At 38.4% G+C, this 21,163-nt stretch overlaps 1 protein-coding gene across 2 annotated transcripts in view; it reads left to right on the top strand.

Annotated features, from left to right (window-relative positions):
- Positions 1-19,531, top strand: part of LOC139127605 (guanine deaminase-like) — a 130,250-nt gene extending 110,719 nt beyond the window's left edge. For both annotated transcript variants that reach the window (XM_070693518.1, XM_070693517.1), the window contains exons 4-13: positions 11,163-11,250; positions 11,808-11,919; positions 12,767-12,905; positions 13,279-13,389; positions 14,240-14,337; positions 15,426-15,493; positions 16,012-16,161; positions 16,675-16,793; positions 16,975-17,002; positions 17,429-19,531. In XM_070693518.1, coding sequence (XP_070549619.1) covers positions 11,163-11,250; positions 11,808-11,919; positions 12,767-12,905; positions 13,279-13,389; positions 14,240-14,337; positions 15,426-15,493; positions 16,012-16,161; positions 16,675-16,793; positions 16,975-17,002; positions 17,429-17,490 — 975 coding nt within the window. In that variant the 3' untranslated portion in view covers positions 17,491-19,531. The remainder of the gene's footprint in view (positions 1-11,162; positions 11,251-11,807; positions 11,920-12,766; positions 12,906-13,278; positions 13,390-14,239; positions 14,338-15,425; positions 15,494-16,011; positions 16,162-16,674; positions 16,794-16,974; positions 17,003-17,428) is intronic.
- The last annotated feature ends 1,632 nt before the right edge of the window (positions 19,532-21,163 follow it).

The raw sequence follows: 21,163 nt of genomic DNA, 5'->3' as shown, positions 1-21,163 counted from the left end.
TATATATATATATATATATATATACACACACACAAAATGTATACAATGTGCCCTCCCTGTTATCACCATAATGGCTTTATGGCAATCTCTGAACTTGGGCACAGAGAGTACGGTTATATATATATATATATATATATATATATATATATATATATATATATATATATATATATATATATATATATATATATTATATATATATATATATAACTTTTAAGAAAATAATGCCCATCAACAACAATGCATAGTGTATCGTGTTCTGTCGCACCGACAGACGCCTTTACAATTGCTGCGATAAGTATGTCAAGGACGGGGGAGCGAAGGCTGTTAGGCCTTTCAAAGGCCGCACCTTTGACCTTTTATTTGTGATGCTACCTTTGTTCACGCTGCAGGTATTCCATTCCGTCATGTAACGTGATTCAACGGCCTTCTGACTGGGTGTAAATACAAGAGGGTCAATGAAAATGCACAGATTGTGTAATGTCCGATCCGCAAATGCTGAATTGTGAATATTAATTATGGTATCCCTAACTAGCTATGTAGTCAATTTTAAAGGCGCAACACAAATTGTATCAGGGAAAACAATGTGTTCAAACACTGAGAATTAGGCTGCAATATATATATATAATTGTAATATATATATATATATATATATATATATATATATATATATATATATATATATATATATATATATATATATATATATATATATATATATGCAAATTTAACCATCATTTGAATCAAACTGAATGAGGCCGTCGCTTGAAACTTACCAATCGAATTTGATTGCTCTGTGACCCACTTTTTAAGGGAAAAACTGTTGAAAAATTTTGAGCAAACTATGGAAGACCGGTCACGACATGCGACATGCAATTTTTTTTAAACTGAGGGTTAGCGTTAGGGTTAGGGGTTAGGATTAGGGTTAGGGTTAGAGTTAGGGTTAGGTTTAGGGTTAGGAGTTAGGGTTAGGCTTAGGGTTAGGGGTTAGGGTTAGGGTTAGTTAGGGTTAGGGGTTAGGGTTAGGGTTAGGGTAGGGCTAGGGTAGGGTTAGGGTTAGGGTTAGGTCGCAGATCACAGTTTAAAGACGCAGGTCGCATGTCGCAGGTTGTGACCGGTCTTCCATACAAAACAGAGAAAAAATGTGAAAAATCGTAATACAGTCTCCCTCTTTTTATCCGAAGTGACGTCTCATTTTCTCAGTGTACTTAGAGATCAAATATGAGCACTTTTGCTAAAATGTAGGTTCTTGAAATCAGTACAGTTTGCCAAAAGTATTGACTTTTGACACCCCTAACCAATGTAATGGAAAACTGTATCCCCGCTGTGTTTTCATAGTTATCCGTTCCGGTGAAACCCTTCGACGTTTTCGACGTCAGGGTAGACGCTTAACGTTGGAATCTGATGTAAAATATCCATGCGCGCACTGCTACTTTGACTTTCGATAAAGTCTGTTTGATGCTGGTCGATAATTGTAAAAGTATTTGAGAATGCCCTGCGTGTAACTCAATGTCATATAGCGTTATCTGTGAAGAGGCATGTAAAAAACAAAATATTGCCTGAATGCATAGGTTTATGTGCCCTCGCAGCAGGAGACAATTTGTCGCCTGCTCTCTGGGACATCGTGAAGGGACCGTGATTCAGGCGCGCAACATGTAATTACTTGAGAAGTCACTCTTGACAGGTATGTCAAATTGAACTTTTCTGATGAAAACTTGTAGTCTGCTTACTTTATAGTACTGTAAGGTTCTATCTCTGTGTGTGAAAACCAATGTGAGGGAGCAAAATAGTTCTCCATAATATGACTATAGCGTTACTGTCTCTGTGTGTGAGAAACAATGTTAGGGAGCGACAGAGTCGCTTGTTGTTTATAGGTAAACGGCGGATAGTGCCTGGTATACATTAACTCTTCGGGGTCTATACTGTACACTAGGGAAAATTGTGTCACAACGCGGTACGGCTGCCTCCTTCCCGTCAGCAGCGTACCTGACTACAAGCGACAATGGCAGTGACGTCATCAAGGGTGGCTTTGGTGGACTGAATGGGCACAATTACAGTTAGTCTAAAATTCAGACAACGTCTTTAGCCTTCGTCCTGTAAGAAGGCCGAAGCTGAACTCGATAGAGTTCTAGACTAATTGACGGTTATCTGCTCCTGACAACTCACGAAGTTCAGCGGGAATGCCTTTCGGTCACAGGCGTGACGTGAACTGGGTTGCATGAATAGAGTAGACTTTGTGCTACGTTCCGACGTTCTGATATGTAGACTATCGTTGAGGAATGTCGGAACGTGGCATTAATTCTATCCATGCTATTACAGCGAAAATGAAGTCAGCGTGAACTCTCTGTTGTGCCGCGCAACAAAATGAACTCAGCCACTGACATTTTTTACAGACAAAACACACAGACTATTATTAGCAAATGTGATATAATCATTTTATATTGAAACGGCGCGCTGGTGTTACCAAGACCTATTATTGTTTTCATGAACACGGTGTCGATTTTATCGTCGGTGTTCAAGACAAATATATCCACTTCTTGACCAGAAGAACAGAAAAAGTTCAATTTCAATGTTATCAATAATTTTATCCAACTCAGAAACTGAAGCAAGAGTTTTCTGTCTTTTGGTAAAAATATCTGACGCTGAACACGGATAGGGTCTATGAAAAAACATACTAAACTTTTAAAACGAGAACGGGCAAGAGAATGTCAGCAAAGTCGTAAACCTGTAGGAAGTCTAGAGTCGCTGTGTTCCTTGCCAGTAACGATGTTTGTGGATATGATGGTGGAGGTACATTGGCAATACATGTCGATGGGATCGGTACGGATAGTCGCTGATGGATGGGGAGGGAGCACATTCGATGACAACGGTGTGTTCGCTGTCGTCGAAATTTCTTCTGGACGTTGATAATAGATCTAGACGTACGATGATGAAGGTGGCATCGAATAATATTGATAAGGTGTATACTGGCAATACCATGGTAGCATTCTTCATTGAGCCGCCTGCTGCAGTACTTGCTCGGTTTCTGTCCAAGTTTCACTAAAGCTATCACCTTAATTGGCCAAGGAAGTTTGTGTAGATGCAGACCACACGCTGTACTTACGCCATCTTCTCCTTCTTCTTGCTGATTACACATTTCGTTGAAATGGCTTAATATGACACTAGATATTAATTAATATGCATGGCAACGATGCTATTTCATTTAATCTTCTCTGTTTCAAAATTTATAATCCACCCTTTTTTGTTTACTTTTTTAAATTCTTTTCGTTCAAAAGTTCACGATTAGATCATGGAGTTTGTACAGTTACAACAGATACACCCTAATGAGGTAGTTTCACTATGAATAAAGTTACTTCATTCTGTTTATCTCAACAAAAATCTTATTGAATAGCATGTCCCCCCCCCCCATTCATTGTCAAATTATTCTTACATGTCATATAAATTTTTACGGCGGGCTTTGCTGACATAGGTTGTAAGGTTGAGGGGCTTGAGCGCGCTCGGGACCTTGCGCCATATACATAGATGGCATAACATTGATCAAGATGGCGCGCAATTTATATTACGTAAAAACATAGACTTTTCCTAGACCTAGTAACAGGAAACACTATTCCTTTTACTACAACACCATGGTCGTTTGTAACAATGATGTTGACCGAGATTATTTTCTTTTCAACATGTATGATGAAAGAAGTAGACGTTTGAAACGAACAAAGGTCTACAACAGTGGACAATGATAAAACTGTATGACCATATTTAATATACAACCAATAAAGCACAAACAGCAACCGTGAAAACCTATTGGTATGCTATTATATAATAAGAGTATATTTAATTAAATTCTGGCATGGAACATCAGACAAGGATTTTTTGCTCTTCCGAATTGCTATATCGCGTACATACCACGCTTCTTTCCACGTCTCGACCAATCAGATCGCTTCATTTACGCCATCAATGTACTGGTATGATATAATTAAGCAATAAGCCACACCACTGACTGCATATAATATAATATAAATACTAACAAGTGACTTTCTTTGATTTGCCATGCACCATTGTAAGTCGAAGTACATTAAAGGATAACAGTCGGACACAATAATATAAATATGCATCAATATGAATCTCCGTGACAGATTTCACAAGCGTTTTCTAAGATATTATGAGGTTATCCCTCGATATCACCTCGTGGTGGGGTCGTATTGCTGCGATAATCTGGTTCCCTGACCCATTTCCCCGGTTCCCCACGCCCTCTACCGGGGAAATGGGTCAGGGAACCAGACTAATTGCTGCGAGTGCGGTTGTGGGCCGCATCACACGAGTCGAAGTGTGATGCGACGAGTGTGATGCGGCCCACAACCGCAAGAGCAGCGCTACGACCATACCAAGAGGTGATATCGAGGGATAACCTCTTTATCATGTACCTATGCCCACGTTATTGAATGAATAAATCTCGTATATTAAAATATGATACGTTTCACTGTGGTTTTTCTTGATTGACTACATTTGTTTGTGTCATCTTGCTATGGCGGATTGATATACTAGCGTCTGACGTAATCTATCAGCTGGCTCATTCCCAATTATTTTACGGTTGAGCAGAGAAATGCTTGAACTCTGTCATCAAACATGTAGGATATCTACCGAATCGATTTGGTACATGCAAGTGTTGTGTTGGTATTATTTTTCCAGACCGCATTTACCATGAATACACGATATTTTTGAAAGTTGTGCTTTTGAATTTGCCGGTCCTCCGACATGTCCGAATTGCTTGTCGTCTGCGCGTCTGTGCTTATGCACGGACGGAACAACTGGTCTGTCATCGATCTGTCAGTGCCCATACGGTGATGATGCTCTGCTCTTTAATTTGTTCAAATTGGTAGCACTACTAGCAGGTTAATCCGATATCGACACATGTGTTTTATTTAGTTACCCCGCATTTCCCTATGCTTCAAAACCCTGCTACTTTTGGAGATCGGACATGATATCGTAGTCAAAGTCAAAATCATAGACGAGCACCATAGTTTGTTTGATTAGGGCGCCACCATGTAAGTAGTCCGGTATGCAAATCAACAGGCCGTATCAGGCTTTGTTATGTAAATCAACAGGTCGTATCACTTTTTATATGCAAATATTCAATTGAATGAAAGAAAGACTCGCTGATCATTCCTTTCATATGCAAATCAACTAGGCGTATCACTTTATTGACATGCAAATCAACATGATAAATCATGTCACTGAACTCAGTACAGACACAATACAGGGCACAGGTATATGATAATATACCAGGTCTTATAGTATGCGAATTTCATATCACTCATAAGGCAAGCTACGCCAGCAGTACAACGGTTTAAAAACTATTAATATATACAGCGATTATAACCTAACCCTGGCAATGGCATTCACTTGACACCTTACCGATGAGGGCGCTGCAGGCTCTCCCTTTCTTTCCGTTCATGAGGACCGTGGCATTGCATCCACACACCTAAACATAACACACACCATACTCTACCTTACTATACAGTAGCATACCATACCATGCAACACATAGTCACAGCACACCTCTTAATTCAAAGCACAGACATTATTAAAGAATCAGCGAATCCAAATATTTCGAAAAAGACTCCGAAAACCGCCAAATACGGAAACAATGATTGAAACATGTACTTGCTGGGTTTGAATTGAACACCCTGTGGGTACATCGATGTCGTAAGTAGGTCAGGTCAACCTTGACGGAACCTACTCATAAATTATATGATAAATTGATAACATAATTTATTCAGTGTAAAGAAGAGTTGTGAGATAAAGGAACTCGCTAAACGAGTTTACAGAAGCCTGGTGACGTTTGAAAGAGAGGAAATCGTTTGAACTACACTACGATGAAATCACGCACATCGTGAGTGGTTGTCGGATGGATGTAGTGGGGACCAAGATTTGGTTTACGCAAATATATATAACTTTACATCGGTCATTTAAGTAAAGTCCCGTATGTAAGGTAAGGGCAGTGTCCTTCACTACAAGTTGATTTACGATATTATATTCCATGTGTACATTTCGATTAGATTTATTGCAATTCCTATTCAAGCATGGTGAAATGTCGTTCATATCATTTTTATCTGTAACTTTGGACCCAATGGCACGAGTTGATGTAGATCAAGCAGCGACACAGCAAACAGTCTCGTTTTTTACCTCCATGCTGACGGATTTACAAAAATTGCAAAGGCTATTTTTGGATAGCGTCCCTTTTTTGAAACACAAACTTCATATTGTCATAGATCATATTATAGCGACGTTGACAGTGGTAGTGGATCATATCGTTCGTCTGAAGGCTTTTCAGTGACACTCGAAATACTGTTGTATATGTACACTGCATTGCTGACTAGTCAGGCTGTCCTGCAGTGCAGTGTTGGAGGGCGTAGGCCGTATAGTGCGCGTGTCCATTTTTCTTTTTCACAGATATTTACTTTACCCACATGTGCAAAGGTCTGACGTAACGTGACGGTAAGAATTTGACCTCAGCGAAGCTGAAATTACGCCGCATACTTTTTATGAAACTTTCGGGCAATCTGGTACTTGAACAGTAAGGGATTCGTTTGTCCGTAAACGGAGACAAGATAAATTTGACGATGTTTTGTTTGTTCTCTTCTCTAACTACGACTTGGTATTTTAAAGGGCTTTATCTCCAGGCAAATTGCTTAACAGTACACACATTTCAGAGGAGGACGAAGAATTCATACAAAGTAAATAATCAATGTCATCAGTCACTTATGTGAGCAACTTGAATCGAGGACGACTGTAAAGTACGTGTACTGAGAGTGGCTGTAAATCACACAAAGCACTTACTTTATATCAGTCAACGCAGCATTTTGTAAACGATTATATCGGGTTCACATCTCGCACGTGCTCAAGTTGCGACAAGGTAAGTGGCAGATGTTAAGAAATATGCCAGTCTGACGAAAATCAGTCACAGTGATCGTCTAAATTTGCCAGCTGTGCTGTTTTTGCTTCTTGTGTTTGATGGTTTCGCCTTCACAGAGCAGCAACAGATTGAGAACGTCCCCATCTCTATAGCTGACTAAAGGTAGTATGCGCCTCGAAAGTGAAAGACTTAAACTTTTGAAAAAACTTTCCATAAGGAATGTTCCAACCATTCTCTTTCAAAATCAATGATAAAAATCGGGGGTCACCGTACAAATTTTGGTTCTAAATATTTAAAATTAAAAATGGCTGCCATTCCTTTCTTATCTCTACGGAGAAAAACATTTTTTTTTAATTTCGAAAAACTAAGCCGGTGAAAAGTTTTCCAACACCAAGAGCTTTAAAATGAACCCCACAAGTGGTAAATTAAAAAAAGAATTATAAAAGTTTGAGAGTCCGAATATCTGTCCCCAAGGCGCGATCTACCTTAATCAGATTTGGAAAATACATAACTCTGTTCAGTTAAACACAACCAGTCGGTCTTGAACTGTTTTGTTTCGCTCTCTTTCAGTTCTGAATTGACCATGGACTTTGGCCAATTACAGGAATCGCATCAAGAAGAGGCAATTGCCTTGATGACAGATATTGCCCGTAAACACGGTCCAATATTCACCTGCTTAAAGCCCCCAGTTGACGTCATCAGACTATACTTAGAAGCAGCCGTTCACCGAGGCGTGTGTGATCAAATATCGACCGTTGCCATGGACACCAAAACGAATAAAGTTGCTGGTGTGATGGTCTCGTTTCTTCTCTCCAATGCGAATGAAGTGGTTAATGATGTGTTTTCAGGTGTAGCGTCGCTCACCCCACTGGTGCCACTGTTCGCTCTCCTTGACTCATTGAAGACAAGACTTGGCCTGTCCGAGGAATTCAAGACAGTGCATTCAGGCGACAAAACATTCATGGAGGTGTTTCTTGTCGCTGTCAGTGATGGCTACCATGGACGCGGCATTACCAGACGGTTGCTGCGAGAAAGCTTAGAAACGGGCAAGTCGAAGGGAGCAAAAATCGCCTTTTCCGTTCTGTCAAGTCCAATCTCACAGCACGTCTTTGAAACAACGTCAGGATTTGTCCAGCTGGGCGAGATGATTGAATACAAGAGTTTTGATTTGAACGGCACCAAACCATTCGCTGGGATGACCGATGAGTGCAAAGGAATAACTCTACATATTGCTGAATTGTAAAAGTTTACCATGAGGTTTTTCAGTTACCCTGGATTTAAATGTCCGATTTTAATATGTTTCTTGTGTTTAAAACTAAAGTTATGCCCCATAATCCAGACTTTAGTCTAGACTATTAGTGTGATGTATATGAGGGAATATTTACAATACAGCAGTACTTAATTCAAAGATTCCGACGGTTTATGTTTTTGTCACTTTCACTTACACGCCTTATAACTTGAAAGAATAAATGGATATTCACCGATGTTTACTACAAAGTACTTGACTCCAGAAAGTGTGTCTGATTTCGAAGATAAAGCACCGTTTCGATTACGTCTCAGACCAATAACCTAACCTGTTTTCATGTTATACTATTGGAAGATGAAAACTTCTCTCAGTGAAATCTCTCTACAAACGCATTACTGGAGGTCGGTAGCAAAGTACTCGGCTACTTAGAGTTGTAAATGACCATGTCTTTCTTATAGTTTGTTTTGAGGATTTCGGTAGTACTTGCAAATGATGCATACCGTGGAGTTCGTGATAATTCGCAGATTGACAAATAAAAATATGTGGCGGTATAGAGCCTTTTATATCTACGACAGCAACGACAAACTGACGTTTGATAATGTATGTTGTAAAGAGTACGACGTCCAAAATGGCTTTATGGCAACCTCTGAACTTGGGCACAGAGAGTACGGTTATATATATATATACTTTAATATGAAATAAAGTTGCTTCATTCTGCTTTATCTCAACAAATATCTTATTATATAGTATTATTTCTGTCCTATTTCATAATCAGATTATTCTTATATGTCATATAAATTGTTACGGCCCAAACACGGGTTTTGCTAACATGGGTTGCACGGTGGTGGGGCCTGAACGCGCTCGGGCCCTTGCGCCATATACACATGCAGATGGCATTACATTGATCAAGATGGCGCGCAATTTATAGCACGTAAAAAGAGATTTTTTCTCGGCCTTGTAACAGGAAACACCGATTCGTTTAATTACAACATCATCGTTTTAATATTGCTTGTTTGTCACAATCATGTTGACCAAGATTATTTTCTTTGCAACATGTGTGATGAGATATGTAGACTTTTAAACGAACAAAGGTATGAAACAAAAAACTGTATAACTATATTATTTTAGCAATAAAGCACACCACTGACTACATAATATAATATAAATACTAACAAGTCACTGTCTTTAATTGCCATGCACCATCGTAAGTCGAAGTACGTTGAAGGATAATTTTGGGGCATAATAATGTATTACTAATATGCATCTACCTGACAGCTTTCGCATGCGTTTTCTTGAATGTTATACCAGGTCTTAAGCTACTATGCACCTCGAAGGTGAAAGACTTAAACTTTTGCTTAAACTTTCCTCAAGGAATCTTTCAATCATTCTCTTTCAAAATCAAGAATAAAAATAGGGGGTCACCGTGCAAATTTTTGTGCTAGAGAAACAAATTACCCAAGATTTACCGATATGAGAAATTCAAAATGGCCGCCATCCCTGTGTTAACTCTATGGAGAAAAATAAAAAATTTTGAATTTCGAAAAACTAAGCCGGTAAAAAGTTTTCTTACACCAAGAGCTTTAAAATGAACCCCCACATGTGGTATATCAGAAGAGAATTGCAAAAGTTTGAGAGTCCCAATGTCAGTCCCCGAGGTGCGTTCTACCTTAAAGTAAGCGAAGTTCATGCCATTCATAAAGCAAGCTATGCCATCAGTACAACAGTTTAAAAACCATTAATATATATATACGGCGACTATAACGTAACGATGGCATTTACTTGACAACTTACCGATGAGGACGCTGCAGGCTCTCCGATTCCAATATTATTGCTGTACTGTGACCATGGCATTACCACACCTAAGGCCAAAAAAAAAAAAGAAATGTTTCTGGTCAGCGCGCGCGTCACTTGAACAACAGCGCGTCACCCTTTTTTTTCTGTTTGTGGCCGGCGGCCGTGGCTGACACCAAACCAAAATGGCTGAAGAGAAAGAGAAAATTCCTTGGGGGGCATGATCAGTGACTGCATGAACAGTATATATGTGACTATATTGATAAAACTATAAGAGTGACCCTCCTCCCTCCCTTGAGGCAAAAAAAATAAAAAATAAAAAATAAAATAAAATACGCGTCGCCGCACCATTTTTTAAAGAAAGATCTGACCAGAAACATTTCTTTCTCTTTTTTTTGGGCCTAACCACAACACACACCATTATACTGTACCTTACTATACCGTAGCATACCATACCATGCATTACACCGTCACACCACACCTCTAGAATTCAAAGGACATATATTGAGAAAAAATTCGCTAATCCATAGAAAATAACAATGACATATTTAGAAAAGATCTCCGAGACATGAATGAATGGATGGATGGGTTGGATGGATGGATGGATGGATGGGTGGATGGATGGATGGATGGATGGATGGATGGATGGATAGATGGATGGACGGATGGATGGATTGATGGTTGGATGGATGGATGGATGGATGGGTGGATGGGCATACGGATTTCTTATGCATCTGCATGACTGAGCATTACTTAATGTATGTAGAGATTTAGACACAGATGTAGGCCTGGTCGCTCTGCACGTTATCGATGTTGCTAACGTATTGGTGGATGCGTTTAGTATGCAAACACTACTAGAAAGTACAAAAGGATATTGATGTAACGTGTAATACCTAGATTTGACGTCGGACACGTTGAATAGTGTGCACAGGGCTTGTCACACATATGTCATCACGCGCTACAAAATACGTATTTGCTTTGGGAAAAATAATTACTGTTACTAAAAGTCACAGGTATTGGCCATTGAAGTGAGGTATTATACAATTTAATGGTTCATGATATCTGCTAAAAACATTTGACCATAAACAAAGTTCTGTATAGAGTAACTTTCTATGAGTGTACAGGACACTGAAGCATTAAATGTAATAAATTACTGAAAAGTCATCATTAAATCATCATGACTGTCTCGCCTTGTTGTTTTGATATTTTTTCCAGGAAAGAAGTATCGGGAATGGTACAACCACAGCTTGCTACGATGCGGGAATCAGTTCCAAAGCTACCATTAGATTGGTTCATATTGTTGGTAGGTCTACACTATGCCCTTGTTGGTTACCTTGTCCGTGCGTGAATTTGCTTTGAAAAAAAGCACAAATTCTGCATCGATTCTCTGAAGTATATTAAAATGCCAGTGATGAAGTCATACACAACATAAAGACAGCGACAGCACATTTCACTCTCCTAGAGCTATAGTTTACGACTTTCATAATATCACGTGACAATTTATCAGTTTCCGACGTCATTATTTTGTGTATTTTTTTCAAATTCCTGTCGTTGCAACAATGATTTGTGATTATCCCCGTATCGAAAAAAAACCCTATTGAATTGACCTTTGACCTGATATTGATCATCAGTATTAATACCTGGAAACCATTGTATTATCAAATATCTGTCCTCCAGGCGCATTCTACCTTATTCTGTGTTTTCCGTTTGTGAGAAAAAGTTCCAGGACGTTGTCATGGTTACTAGTAGTTTAACTTTTTCTGACAGACAACTCATTGCATGATTGAAGTCAGGGCAAATAGAAGTTGATATACCTATTACCATATTTCTCTAGCATAACTCATCGCCCTCTGTTGACAGAAAAACACGGCCAGCGTGCTTTCATTGGTAAAAGTAGCCGTGACGTCATCGATGGCGGTGGATATAGACACCTTTTAGAAGACACTGACGAAGCTATCGAATCTACTGAAAGGTATACTGCACCTCGAAGTCGGAGACAGATTTTTGATCTCTCAAAATCATTCAATAGTATGCTGGGCTACAGCTCACATGGCTTCACTTTGAAACGTCTGAAGAAAATTGAATTTTCACACTGCACTGTTTCAGAAACTTGAAAACTTTCTAGCCTGTGAAGAAAATTGAATCTCCACACGGCGCTATTTCGGAATTCGAAAATTTCCTAGCCAGTGATAGATGTAAAGGGGAAAGAGTGAGAGTCACTTTGATTGTCAAATATCGGTAAATGTACATGTAGTTGATTTCCTTCCCCAACTCGATGCTTTGCCAGGTGACCCTTAATTATTATTTTTCCTTTGGAAGAACAGTTCTGAGTTTGTTTTGAATAAGTAGGAGTCTCGAAAGTAAAAGACTTCGCTGAAACTTTCTCAATGAAACTTTCAACCATTCTCTTAGCAAATCAACAATAAAAATAGGGGGTCGCCGTGCAAAGTTTGGAACTAGCGAAACAAATTGCCCAACATTTTGCGATATTTGAAATTCAAAATGGCCACCATCCCTGTGTTAACTCCATTTAGGAAAATTAAATTTTAGATTTTCGAAAAACTAAGAAGGTAAAAGTTTTTCTTTCTCCAAGAGCTTTGCTGAAAATGAGCCCCCACAAGTGGTAGATCAGAAAAGAATTGTAGAAATTTGAGAGTCCAAGTATCTGTTCCCGACGCACGTTGTACCTTACCTTAAATGATGGTATAGTCGACCTTAGCATGTTAATGCATAGATAGTCGAGAACATCTCGACTGTCTATGGTAAATGGCATATGATAATAACCTTATCGATCAACTGTCAATGTATATATCTTTCAGTGTAATAAAAGAGATAAGATCAAAAGACTGCCCTCTAGTCTCTCCGTTGTTGTCACCTTCGTCACTCTCCACAGTTACCATGGAAATGATGTCAGGATTTGCGCGACTCTCCGAAGGAAATACAAGCTTGCGGATGCAGGTCATTAACTTATTTATATATCTATTTAGTAGTTAGTTAGTTAGTTAATTAGTTATTTGTTTGTTGGTTTTTTGTTTGTTTGTTGGTTTATTCTTATGTTTACTATGTTTCTTTTAAACATGTCTGCCTACCTATCCATCACTAACAATTTTCCTTCTTCTTTCTCTAATAATTTATTTTAAAATATTTGAAATCAAGTATACAAATTATCAACTGTGTGAAAATTTACATTTAGGTGAGAGATTGGATGATTTACAAACATTAATTTGCCAAAATATTTGTGTAAAAAATGATCACTGAACAGTTCAGATTATTACCCATATGTATGATCAGTCAGTTTTAAAACGTGATTTTGCCATCGTGTCATTTTCAGATAAGGGTTGCTCAAACTGAAAACGACGAAGAGACGGCTAATGGTATCCATGGAAACAGATCTGAAACAATCACTGGTCTTCTCCGTGGTTACGGATTACTAAGTGACCGGGTAAGTATTATATCACAAGCAAAAGTGATTTATCAGAGCTTTTCCTCAGATAATGAAATATGCACATCTACTACATGTAACAGATACAGTAAGTTGACATCATTGCTTGATGGAGAGGTTTTTCCAGGATTGGGAGCCATGGCCATGCAAATCTACACTTTTCACTGCACTGCGCTGCGCCCGTTTGGATCGCCTCAAACTCAGGCAGACAATGAACCTTGGTAAAACCAAATGTGCAGATCGTGGCCAAGGGTTCAAAGATCATTATCCGCATATAGGCAAGATCTTTCGCCAATGAAATCCTTCGTTTCAAAGCGTTAAAGTTGGGCATAGGAAATTTGTGTAGCTAGAAATCTTTTTGTTTATATAGGACCTAAAAGCTGCTACCTGATTGGCTCGAAGGTTGGTATAATGAGAAGGCGCTGTCCCAATTGAATATGAGCACTTCCATATATAGCGATCGAGGAGAGTGTATACATTTACATTTAATAATTCTCAAGGAAACAGCGAGTGCTTTTTAATGGTGTTGGAAAGATAATGCACCTGCATACATAATACCAACGTGCATATGTGTATACGTACAGACGGATGGATTGATGGATGGACTGATGTACCGATGGACAGATGGATATCTATCTATCTATCTATCTATCTATCTATCTATCTATCTATCTATCTATCTATGTTTTATTTGTGTACCGACTTCGTAATTTTGACAAAGATAAGCCAACTTACCTGTTTTCTTTAGGTCTGAGCAAATGTTTTCCCTTGATGTCTTTCATGGCCGTCAAACACAGTAAGATACCTCAAGGCAAATCACGTCATCCCGTATTGTTTTTGTTTTCCACAGACAATACTGTCACATGGCATCTTCTTGTCTGATGATGACATAAGTTTGATCAAAGAAGAGAGAGCTGGAGTGGTCCACTGCCCAACATCTGATATGTCGTAAGTCCATTACTCGTTTCGAAAGTCGATCTATATTCAGACAGTTTCTCTCCTCACACCACTGGCATTCATCCTTTGGCGTGGTTTCATCACAGAAACGTTCATTTGCGTAGTTTTTATGATTTGTTGACAAAACAAAGTCCTTTCTTCAATCATGATTCTCACTCAGGTTAATAACTGTTCTTGTCGCTCTGTTTTAGTATGACCAAAGTCCCTCTATACTGTGGTATGACTCTGCCCTGCCGATATTTTAACTATTGCCTTCATGGTTGATAACGCTTCTTGGAACACGGTCATTTTGACTCTGCCGGCCGACACTGTTTTAGCTGATGAAAAGTACTTTGAATCCTTTTTTTGTGTCATAAAATACTATCTCTCAAAGAAGAGTGACTGGTGCTGATCAATGTATTTTTGTCGATCTATAAAATTTAGAATTCATATAACCAGTGTTTCACATATGCTACTTGGTCTGTAATACAAAACAATTCAAATCGGAACAATTTATATCTGTGATATGTGACATGGCAATATTCGAGGTCTCATGGTGATTGAGTTTTCTTTTCAGGTGGTAAGCACCTCGAAAGTGACAGACTTAAACATTTGATCAAACTTCCCTGAAGGAATCTTTCAATCATACTCTTTCAAAATCAAGAATAAAAATCGGGGGTCACCACCGGACTTTCGATACTAGATAAACAAATTACCCAAGACTTGCCGATGTTTGAAATTCAAAATGCCCGCCATCCCTATGTTAACTCTATGGAGAAAAATAAAATTTTCCATTTTTGATTTTTTTTCCGACACCAAGAGCTTTAAAATGATCCCCCACAAGTGACAGATCAGAAAAAAATTGTAAGTTAGAGCACAGAGCCTCGAGAAACTCGAGGGTCTATGGTTAGAGGGTCACACTATCTATCCCCGGGGGCATTCTACCTTCTGATGACAGAGAACCCTTGCTCTGTATTTACTATGATGGTGATAATATTTATTCATTACTTGATTTTAATGAGTACCATTTTAAGATGGAAACGAAGGATGTTCTAGGCACAAAATTATAGGGTTTATTGTACAATTATGTGACATTTCAGAACATACAGCGGTGTGTGTGATTTACGCAAATTCCTGGATGCCGGAGTCAAGGTCGGTCTTGGAACAGGTGAGATGTAATTTTCCTGGAAACAGTGATAACAGTGATTGCAATACTACGTAAATGGTCATTACAATATATATATATATATAGAGAGAGAGAGAGAGAGAGAGAGAGAGAGAGAGAGAGAGAGAGAGAGAGAGAGAGAGAGAGAGAGAGAGATAGATAGATAGATAGATATATAAATTTATATATATATATATATATATATATATATATATATATATATATATATATATATATATATATATATATATATAAAATTATATGCGGAAGATTATGTCAATTTCTTACATGAAAAAGAAAAGTTTGATCTCAAGATCTGCCTGAAATGGCAACATTTCATATTTTTGCTTCATGCCTCATCAGGAAACTCGTCGAGATTTTAATTTACGAGTAATTGAGATTGTTTTGCCTTTGATTCAATATATATATATATATATATATATATATATATATATATATATATATATTTCTGTGTAAATTTTAAAACATCTAACCAATTTTGCATGTTTTGCCTTTCTCAGATGTCGGTAGCAGTCACAGTGTGTCATTGTTGGATTCTATTCGTTCAAGCATTCTGGCATCAAAAGCTCTCTCATTTCAAAAAACCCAGGATTATGAAAGCCTAGCCCTGGAAGAAGCTTTCATGTTGGCAACGCTTGGGGGCAGTCAAGGTATATTGGTGGGTGGAGGGACGGTGATCATACTGTTTAGCCCTGCACACTTCCGATATTGACCCGCACTGGCCTGATACACGTTTGTCACTGACGGGCACGGACTTGACAGTGCCGGTCAGTGATGCAAAAGGGATAGGATTGTTATCACCCTTATCTGCAGATAAATTGTTTAACGGGACATAGCTTGAAACGGAGAACAAAAGACTGACATTTTGTAAATCGACAACATCAACAAACAGTAATTCGAGAACCTGGACGGTAGACAGAGAACAGTCATTGTAACGATTCACGTCATGTCCGACTACCTATGCAGTGATGTCATGCAAGTCAACTGATCAGCGGTTTACAAATAACATTAGCATTCTTCTGTTCTTTTAAATGGGCAATAGACGTAATATATTAAAAAGCAATAAAGACGAGTACAGAGAGATGGCATGACCGAATCGGGCATTTGACACGAATGACTTGGCAACGGATACTACCATTGTATAATTTCCTCCATTCTTACAGTTCTTGGAATCGATGATAAAGTTGGCAGTTTTAACCCTGGCAAGGAGTTCGATGCGTTGTTGGTCGATGTTAGCCAGGAGGGTAGCCGTATCGATGTATTTCCTCATCAGACTGCTAAGGTAGGAAAAGCTTTCAAGCCACTACACGATGCAACGATGCAGACATATAGATGCCTCTTCGGTAACTCACGTATGTTCAAAAGATTTATACAGTTTATACTTTCAGTGACAACAAGAACGACCAGCATGATACAAATCAATCATTTTTTCCTCAAACTCTGTGCGATTTTATTCATTTCAGGATGCTATCCACAAATTCTTATTGCTCGGTAAGTAGCAATGTTGTGTTATTGAGTCTATTGTTTCCTTCCTGGGCTCAAGAATATCCGTGTTATTTTGATTCAGAATCCTGATAAAAAGTTTCAGCGACTGCTTTCCGTGACCATGGCTTTAGATTTAGACAAAACATGGGATAATGAAATCAGTCAGCGTATACGCAAATTGCCTTGTGAGTGTGACGCTGCAGTAACAATGATCACCATCTTCATCAAAAACGTTGAAAATCGAACCTTGTTGGAGCATTTCTTGCCATAATCTAATATAAAAGACCGTGGATTTGTTTTGCATGACGCCTATCTTTTAGAGCATGCGTCGTTTATTATAGTCGACAGACGTTGTTATTGTTTTACCATTCCAACCAGAGTGACATGAATATTCAATCATATAATTTTCTAATCTATCTGTTTATTTTGCAGGCGATGACAGAAATATCAAGGAAGTCTACGTGGCTGGCCAACAAATAAAGAAACCTACCTAAATTGCGATTGTTAAGACCTTGGGTCCAAATAAGTAGTTTGCCAGGCATCGACATTGGACAGTGTCTATAGTGCCAGCGACCAATAGAAATAGCGGGATAAGGATAAGAGTATAGACGACTTAGTGTTTTGTGAAAACGTAGTATATATCGGAGTTCAAACCATGACTTTGTGTAGTTTTTAACCTTTCGTGTAAGTTGGGTTCATTTTTGACATGTGCGTTTCATTCACACTTGTGCAGTTTTTCACCTTGTATTCTTAGAGTTGTCTCATTCTAAAGTGCCTTTGTATGTACCGAAATAATTTGCATGTAATAGTCGCGCCAGCGGCTTACTGACTACGCATGCGCTCATTCATAATATACTATGCGAGTAACCGGAAGTGTACCCTTCTTTCATGGGCGCCGCCATGTTTTTTTTTTTGAGTACTCGTAAATAAACAAAAACGAAACAAATTACTATTATATAACATGCCTTTTATAAAATATACCTCTTTTATTAGCAAGTAAATGTTATTATGCACCTTGTCGCTGATACAAAATATCGTTAATATAGATAAAGGGAGAAAACTGTCGTGCATATGAACGGGGGCATACGCAATGAATGCTGGGATTGAATTATAGAAGAGCGCCCCCTGTGTCAATAATTAGATTCAAAAATTGCCAGATTTTAGACGGAACGCTATAGTTTTCAGCTTGCAAGTAGAAGGTGGGCAGTGCGGTTACCATTGCAATGATAATGATTGCATAATACGTCCCTTGTTTATCGCAATAGGCTGTTATCATTGTAAAAATTGCCAATTTTTGTCCAAAATTTTTACACGCTACAGAAAATCTATACCTGCCCTGCTGCAGGGTTTGACGTCGTGTACGTACGTGAACTGCTTTCATCAGAGGGAAACTGGGCATAGTTGTCATATAAACGTTTATGAAGTAACAATTACAGTTTATCATGAATCAATACAAATAACATTGCCAATCTGTAATAACCCCTGGCGCGACACCAAGGGCTGAGCCCTATATAATATTATAGCTACCAAAAAAGTGTTGCTTATTTATTATCGAGATATTTTTGTCTTTTGATTTCTTCGATCACTAATAAATGATGCAAGTTACAAATTTGTTTGCAGTCAAAATGTTCAAAAAATTGCCTGAAACGTCCATCGAGAAGCCATTTGTAATCATAAGATTAATGTTACACATTTATTTTTTTCCGCATTTTTAAATATGCAGTTCTTGTAAATTTTAAAGCTTGATATTGAAATAAGTAGATTTATTACTATGAAGAGATCAGAATTATCCATTGTCCATTGACAACAGTAAGTTATGATACTTTTGAAGTATAAAGTCGTGAGATGTAAATATATTCACTCGTTGAACATTCAAACGAACAACTTCAGAGGAGTTTCAGATTATCTTAATTGTTTATAAGATAGTGGTTATTTCACTCGTCTCAACTTTAATCCAGTACAATTAATATAATATTAATTTGAATAATTTTGTGTAGGGGTAGATTTAACATTTCAGATGGCACATATTATGTTGGTGTTTGGGAGATTATATTCTTAACAACTGACTTTATAAGATTTGCATATTTCTGTGATTTGAATGGTTCCTCTGTGATCCTGCTGTTGACATGAAAAATGGACGACGTCTCTAGGGCTGTTCAAATTATGGGATAGATCTCGGTATATTTCAGTATAATTAACGATTGCCACATGCTCAGTGTGATCAAGTTTTATGGTAATAGCCATGAACAAAATTGCTGTTATGGAGATTTGTAGGATATATGACGATATTGGGCATTCACGTTTAGAGTAATCATGAATCATTGAAAAACGTTGAATTATTTAAGGTCAATTCATAGCCGACTTAGTGTAGTCGATCCATTCATTGGCCACGATTGCAACCATGATTAGTTTAGATAGCACCAGGTGTGGATTTATACTTTTTTACATAATGCTGTTTTCTCCTGCACAGGTGTACTCTGATCTCTTATCTTGCAATCGAAAAAATAAAATTCTGAGAACCCAAGTGCAAACGGATTCAGTTTTCCTGTTACAGATTTCAGAGCATTAGTTATGAAGAAAATGGCAGCAACCGCTGAGAACCGAGTCACGGGTGCTGATTTACTGGCTGGGTGAGTTTGTACCCTGGTTACCGGAACGGGGGGCCATGCCTTAGGAAGGGTATGCACCTATGTACCTCGGTTTTGAAACACCTTCTTCCCCGTTTTATCTAAAATAGACATTTCACCCGTTTTTTACCCGAACATAACGTGTCTTGCTTAAAATAGACACTTGGACGTATCATTTGGTGGGAAATGTACAGTTGTGACTCATAGTCCAGTAAATCTACGAGATTTTGGCACCCAAACCACTAGAAATTGCAACATATCTTTTTTCTTCAGAATGCATTTTGGAGAGGTATCCAGAAAAACATCTCAAAACTTTAAGCTTCCTCGAATCTACAATGGGGAAATATGTTCAATTTGCATAAATCAAATACGGCTGCCAGCTATTCAACGCAATAAAATAATTGGCCATATATCACATAATAAACAAGCTATGTTAGTGAGTTCAAAGTCTGACATTACTTATTTTGTATGGGTAATCAATTTAGAGAGATGTTTGATAAAGCACTTCGCTAATTTGCATAATTCAAATATAGCGGCCAACATTCCTACAAAAGTCATTTTCCGTCAAATTCCAAGTATTAAATAAGTTATTCTAGTGATTTTAAAGTTAAAAGTAAATTTCTTTGGCAAGGACAAACGATTTTGGAGATGCAATGATTGGCTTAGGAACTTTGTTTATTTGCATAAATCCAACATGGCTGCCAACATACCTGCTACAGACATTTTCGGTCATATACCACGTATTAAACAAGGTATTTCAGTAATAATTCATCTGAAGTTTGTGATGTTGTGCTGCCCAATATGATGGCCCTGCCAGGTTTCAAGTCCAGCATGGTAATGTTGACCACAATATTGTACTACTGATTTATAGGAGTTTTCAGGTTCTCAGCGAATACCTCTAGTCTGGTTCCCTGCCCCTTTCTACGAAAAGGGTCAGGTATGCACCATTCTATTCACGGCACTGATTGGACGACACTATGGAACATGTCGATTGGCTAAGGGGGGAAGCACCTAAGTCTGCTGCGTCCGCTGCAGTGTTATATGTTGTTTCAAATTTCAAAAACAAACAAAAAACTAACTCGATTCTGTCGTTCGGATGAAGTACACTCTTTCAAAAATAAATCACCTCCTACGACGTTTTGCATAATGAAACATTGATTTTTGATTTGATTGATTTTTGGATTTGATTTTTGTTGTGGGTTCAAATCCGATTGAAAACTAGCCGTATTTGAAGACTTGTGTAATGTTCATATAACTGCCCCTCCTACTTTGTTGCGGAGTTACTGTCAAGAGCGCAGTCGAACATTCCAGCCTGACATCACCGCCACGCGCATCCGCCATTTTGCCCAAAATCTGGGCAAAATGGCTGCCGCACACCAGACCCTTTTTGTGAGTGTAGCGCAGCCAGCGGTAGAAAGGGGGCAGGGAACCAGACTAAGAATACCACCTCTCAAGCAGGTACTCTACTACAATAGCAAGTTTCTGCTTTTTGTTCTCTGACCCTTGTATTACTTTACACCAGTCAAGCAAGATCTTGCCA

Source organism: Ptychodera flava, unplaced genomic scaffold, assembly GCF_041260155.1.
Source record: "Ptychodera flava strain L36383 unplaced genomic scaffold, AS_Pfla_20210202 Scaffold_33__1_contigs__length_2856901_pilon, whole genome shotgun sequence".
Taxonomy (NCBI): Eukaryota; Metazoa; Hemichordata; class Enteropneusta; family Ptychoderidae; genus Ptychodera; species Ptychodera flava.
This window is presented reverse-complemented; position numbering and strand designations above follow the sequence as displayed.